Consider the following 5,247-nt stretch of genomic DNA (forward strand, 5'->3'; position numbering starts at 1 on the left):
GAGAAGAGCTTGGCACAGCCCAAACTCCAGTTGGCAGCTGCAGCCTGCCTGCCCTGCCCTGCCCCACGTGGAACTGGGGAGCACATGCCCGCATCCCCCGGATGAGCCGCAGCTCTGTCCCGTTCTCCGCCCCGCCTGGGCAGTACCTACCCTAGCCCCAGCCCTAGCCCCGCTCCCTCCCTTACCACAGGGGTCATTGATCTGCCTCCCCACACTCCTTCCCTCCCTCATGCCCTTCCACCATGATGGACTTACCAGCTGAATGCAGGTCTCCAGAATGCCAGGCCATGCTCCTCACTGCCTGCATGCTGCACTGCAGTTGCACGTGCACACGGGCATTTATTGGCCAAATTATTAGCCGCATCAAGCCAATTTCCAATACAGCCAGTTTTGTTTATATCAGTGCCAATCCGATATCAGACCGATCTATTGGTGCACCTCTACCTTCAATAACAATTATGTTCGAGTAAGCAGGCTAATGTAGTGGCACTGGATGTGAGCCCACTGTATGGTCGTTTTGTCTTACTTTCTGTATACATAGGTTTCTTCTAAAATTCTAGTTCCTTGCAGTAGATTAGCAGCCAATCCAGAGATACTAGGACAATCTGGAATCCTGCATTGTAGCTTGCAAGCATGAATTGTCTTTTTTGGAATGAGTACAGTAACTTGGGACACCTTCTGGTCATCTGCCTCCAGTTTTCTCACATCTGAGATAAGGCAGCTTAATTTCTTGGAGGAAGTACTTAAATTCCATTGGCTTTTTTGAAGCAGGGATTGTGGAAAGAAAAATGAAATGAAATAACTGGGTTGCATGTAAAGTGAGCATCTTTCAAACAGCTACTGTTTTCAAGCAATGCAGGTGTGCTTCCTTGCCATTTTAATTTGTAGATATAGATCAAACTTTGTTAGTCACTGAGAGTTGTTTAACTCTTGAAGGAAGGAGTGGATGTCGCAGTCAGAGGAGCAGCCCTGATCCTGTCAACACCCCTGTCCCAATCCATGTAAGAAAAATGGAAACCTAAGTTTCTTCATGTCCTTGGGCGGATGTCTGCTTTCTTGCTGATATTTTGGTTTGGTAAGATGTTGCCATTCCTTAGTAAGTTTAAGCAAATATAGAAAGCTGGTGGCCTTGGTTAGTATTTTTATTGGACTAGAAGAAACAACAGATGTGTCCAGGAGTGTTCTCTTTCACCTCTCTCCCCCTTTTCACTCCCAAATATCCTCAGCGCTTGGACAGGGGCTATCAGCAGCATCCTGTGTACAGCACCAAAGAATCCTTTCCTTGGTCCCTTCCCTCAGCAGTGTGAAGCAAAACCTCTTTTCCAGTGCTTTCTGCTGCTGACTGGGGCTTCCCAAAGCAATAAGTAAATTAAAGTAGATGTCATTCTGGTTAGTAACACTGTTTTCTGGAGGGTTTTAAACAACAGCAGAGAAAACCTTATGACTTTTCACTCTGCTGTACTTAGAGTTGTGTTTCTACAGGCTGCCACGCTCCAGAAACCATTTGGTTACAAGTTCTTCAGAACTTGAAGGCATTAGTTTCTCTTCCCCTCCCCAGTTGGAGTGGAAAATTCCTACTCACCAGGCACAAAAGAGTGAATTTTTGAGCCCTGTAGTGTTGTAGTCTGTCGTCCATATGTTTGCATGTCACTTCCTTTTATTAGTTTTAAGCCTAGCTTCTGAAATCGTTGAGATAGTTGCAAACAAACAAATGTGAATTGTTTTTTAGGTGTTCTGTGGAACTCCTTGTATTTTTTCCAAGTGTCTCCTCCTTAAGGTTTTCACCTCTCTTGTCTTCCAGGGTTCTAAAACTGATATCCTATTGCATGTTATTTAGTTTGTATTATTTGTACTAGACACTTAAGCAACCAGTTACTACCGCCTTTGAGGAAGACTTATTTAAACTGATACCAGAAGTTAGTTTGCACTTTCCAAATCCTCCAACGCTTTGATCTGTGCCTATAAAGAGTAATAACTTTTTTGATCGGCTATTAATAATTAATATAATATTTTACTAGGTTCCTTGCAAGTTGCCTCGTTAAAGGAACGTTCACTGTGTCCAGAGTAATAAGTAATAGTTGCATATAACTTCACCCCAAAATGTCTTCCAAATTATTTTAGAGCATCATTTCACTCGCTGCTAAAATGCTGTTTTCTCAGGGGTGATGCAACAGCTGTTATTACCAGCAACACTTTTTCGTATTGTTAATAATAGATGTTATGAAAAGGAATTAACATTGGAAATAAGAATTACTGCAATTGCAGCTTGTGGACATATGCCAGTTAGCTTTAAACCAACTATTTCACAGTGTAGCTGAATGAGTATATAAAATAGCGGGGGCTGGTGAAACCCACTGGAGAGGCTGTGTTAATATGTTAATATTCCAGCTGTTAACCTATACTTGGGTTCATTTTGCTGTCACTATGCTGCCAGCACTACTGCTACCACGTGAGCTGGCTGCCTTAAAGCTAGTACAATTACATATACTTTAGTCACAGCCTTGACTGCATTGTCGATGTAACCTTGGAATTTCCCAGGATACCAGGAAAAACATGCGTCTTGCCAAAAAAAAAAAAAATGTGTAACCCCACAGATGGTCAGAGTCTTAGTTCATGTTTTCAGGATTACCAGATTTGCTCCCTAGAGCCAAAGTGATGATGGTTGAACTTAAAAGGTTAAGTCATAGAATCATAGGGCTGAAAAGGACCCTGAAGGATCATCGGGTCCAGCCCCCTGCATGAGCAGGAAAGACATCTAGGGTCAGGTGACCCCAGCCAGGTGACTGTCCAGTCTTCTCTTGAAGACCTCTAGGGTAGATGAATGCACCACCTCTGGGGGGAGCTTGTTCCATAGTCTGGACACCCTAGTTGTAAAGAAGTTTCTCCTAACGTTCAGCCTGAAGCTATCTTCCAGGAGTTTGCGGCTGTTGTTACGAGTTTTCCCCCAGGGCGCCCTGGTGAAGTTGTTCACGGAGCCCCTGATATACGCCTCTGATATAGCAGTAAGCTGCAATCAGGTTCCCTCTCAGCCTTCTTTTCTTTATGATGAAGAGTTCAAAATCCCTCAGGCTCTCCTCATATAGCTTGCTGTGCAAGTCCCTGGTCATGCGGGTGGCCCTTCTCTGGGCCCTCTCAAGCTTCAGTCACGAGGACTGAAACCATAATGCACCACATACTGGTGAACAGTGGTGTGCTCGCACAGTTCCAGTGGAAGCAGTTGGGCCCCATGTGGGCATAAGTGTCTGTCTGAAATGTGAAACAGGATCAGGACTCTGGACAAGACTAACATAGAGAGTTTTTTTGTTTTGTTTTTTTGCATTATTTGTAAATACTGACTCCTTAGTTTAGGAGCTCTGAACAGATAATGCAGCTACAGAATCCAACTGGTCAAAAACTGTTCTTGTGTCAAGGTTTGAAAATTCCTTTCCAAGAACTTACAGAGCTTTTTTTTAGGCAAATGAGCATAGACACAGACCTCACTTGAATGCTTATGGTAGATGGTACAAACTAGTCTTGCAGCACTTATTTCCATTTTTAGTATTTTGTAATTTCCAGGTTAATTTTTAAATCAGATATTTTAATATTTGCATTCTTTTCCTTGCAGGCCAGCAAACAAGTTAGAAATATGGGAGGATTTGAAGATAATAAGTAAGTCAAAATCAAAGATCACCTACTTGATAAAAATATATGGCTGGAAGGGGCGTCCTGGGCAATGAGGCCCAGACCCTTGCCCTTGAAGACAATCATTTGCCCAAGGCATCCCCAAAATCTCCAATTCATTCATACTAAGCGTAAATGCACCTCCTTTGCCTTCTCTTCCTTGTGAAATATATTTATTGTTGCTGTTGCTTTTGGGAATGGAGCTAATGTGATGACTGCTGCTGCATAATGTTGCAAGGCAGAAGATCCTACCAAAGGGGGCTACTGATGAGAATTTTGTATGCCTTTTGAAAAGTGTAATAAGATCACAAGCCAAGCTGTAGGACCTCACTGACTCTTGAAAGGCTGTAAGGTTGTAGATACCTCTTCTCAGGTTTTACCGAATGAAGTAATACTAATGTCCAGCAACATCTTTCTGAACCTTTAGTAAAAACCAAGGTTTGGGGGAACCAGCTGAAAAGAGAAATTACATTATTGCCTCTAAACCATTGGCTAGTCCTATATTTTATTTGCATCATTGTAATAAATAGTTATACCAAAGGAATCCCTGGTTCATTATTTTATATGGTGGCCAGGGAAAGGGAAAGATGCAGTGAACCACAGCTAAGTGGTTGTGTAGTGAAATACCATTGGGCTAAATACCCCACACCCCCCTGCTACCATATCTTGTCCTGCTTAGCTCTTTTCTTCTTCTTCCATTTCTGGTTTATTCCTCTCTTCTGCAACTCCCTTATGTATGTTCTTTAATTCCCTGGTTGTCTTCTATGCCTATGCTGTATTTTGACTTTCATGCAAACACACTCTTGGTTGCCTCACACCCTTCCTTTCAGTCATTCTCTCTTGCTAGTGGCTGGCATCTCCAATGCCAGTACCGGCTTCTGTTTCCTTTCTTTAGGTGTCAGCAGCTTCCACCATAGTAGTTAGCAAGCTTCTTGTTTCCATGCTGCTTTCATGCATTTTTTTACCTTAATTGTATAATAAGGTCTGTTGAAATGTAACACATGAAGGCATCTGTTTCCATGGTTTAATGAAAAATGAAGTTCCCTTTTCAAACCCAAATGGATGGGTTTTGGAATTGGCTTTAAGTACACTGTGCACAACATTTTTTGCAAAATTATTTCAATATAGTATAGTTTGGCATGTTTCTTCATAGTACACAAGTACAGAGTTGTTGCCAATTTTACCTTTCATTACTGTACATATCTTAGATATGTTGACCATCTTCATTGTGAAATATATTTGCTATGGGGCCATAATACATTTTTTGAGAATATTGGTGTCATGACAAAAATAATAAAGAAAGAAAGAAATGAGCATGTATTTACCTCTGGCAAATGCTTTCTCCTTCTAAGTTATATAACTTTAAAATGATTTCGTTTTCCTGTTCAAGGTTTCACAAGAAGCATTGTAGCTGTCTATAGTACCTGTATGCTTGTAGTTCTTCTGCGTGTCCAGTTAAATATTATTGGTGGTTACATATACCTGGATAATGCAGCAGTCTGCAAAAATGGCACAGTAAGTACCTAATTATTTGAAGGGGATATCATTAAGGATGGAAAAAAAATATTTAGTGAGAGATGAAAGAGT

General features: G+C 41.6%; 1 protein-coding gene across 1 annotated transcript in view; it reads left to right on the forward strand.

The window, feature by feature from the left end:
- PEX3 (peroxisomal biogenesis factor 3) overlaps positions 1-5,247 on the forward strand; it is a 39,023-nt gene that overhangs the window by 13,688 nt on the left and 20,088 nt on the right. Inside the window, exons 4-5 of the mRNA XM_014525521.2 lie at positions 3,605-3,648; positions 5,051-5,175. Of these exons, the coding sequence (XP_014381007.1) occupies positions 3,605-3,648; positions 5,051-5,175 (169 nt within the window). The remainder of the gene's footprint in view (positions 1-3,604; positions 3,649-5,050; positions 5,176-5,247) is intronic.

The sequence above is a fragment of the Alligator sinensis genome, unplaced genomic scaffold, assembly GCF_000455745.1.
Source record: "Alligator sinensis unplaced genomic scaffold, ASM45574v1 scaffold576_1, whole genome shotgun sequence".
NCBI lineage: Eukaryota > Metazoa > Chordata > Crocodylia > Alligatoridae > Alligator > Alligator sinensis.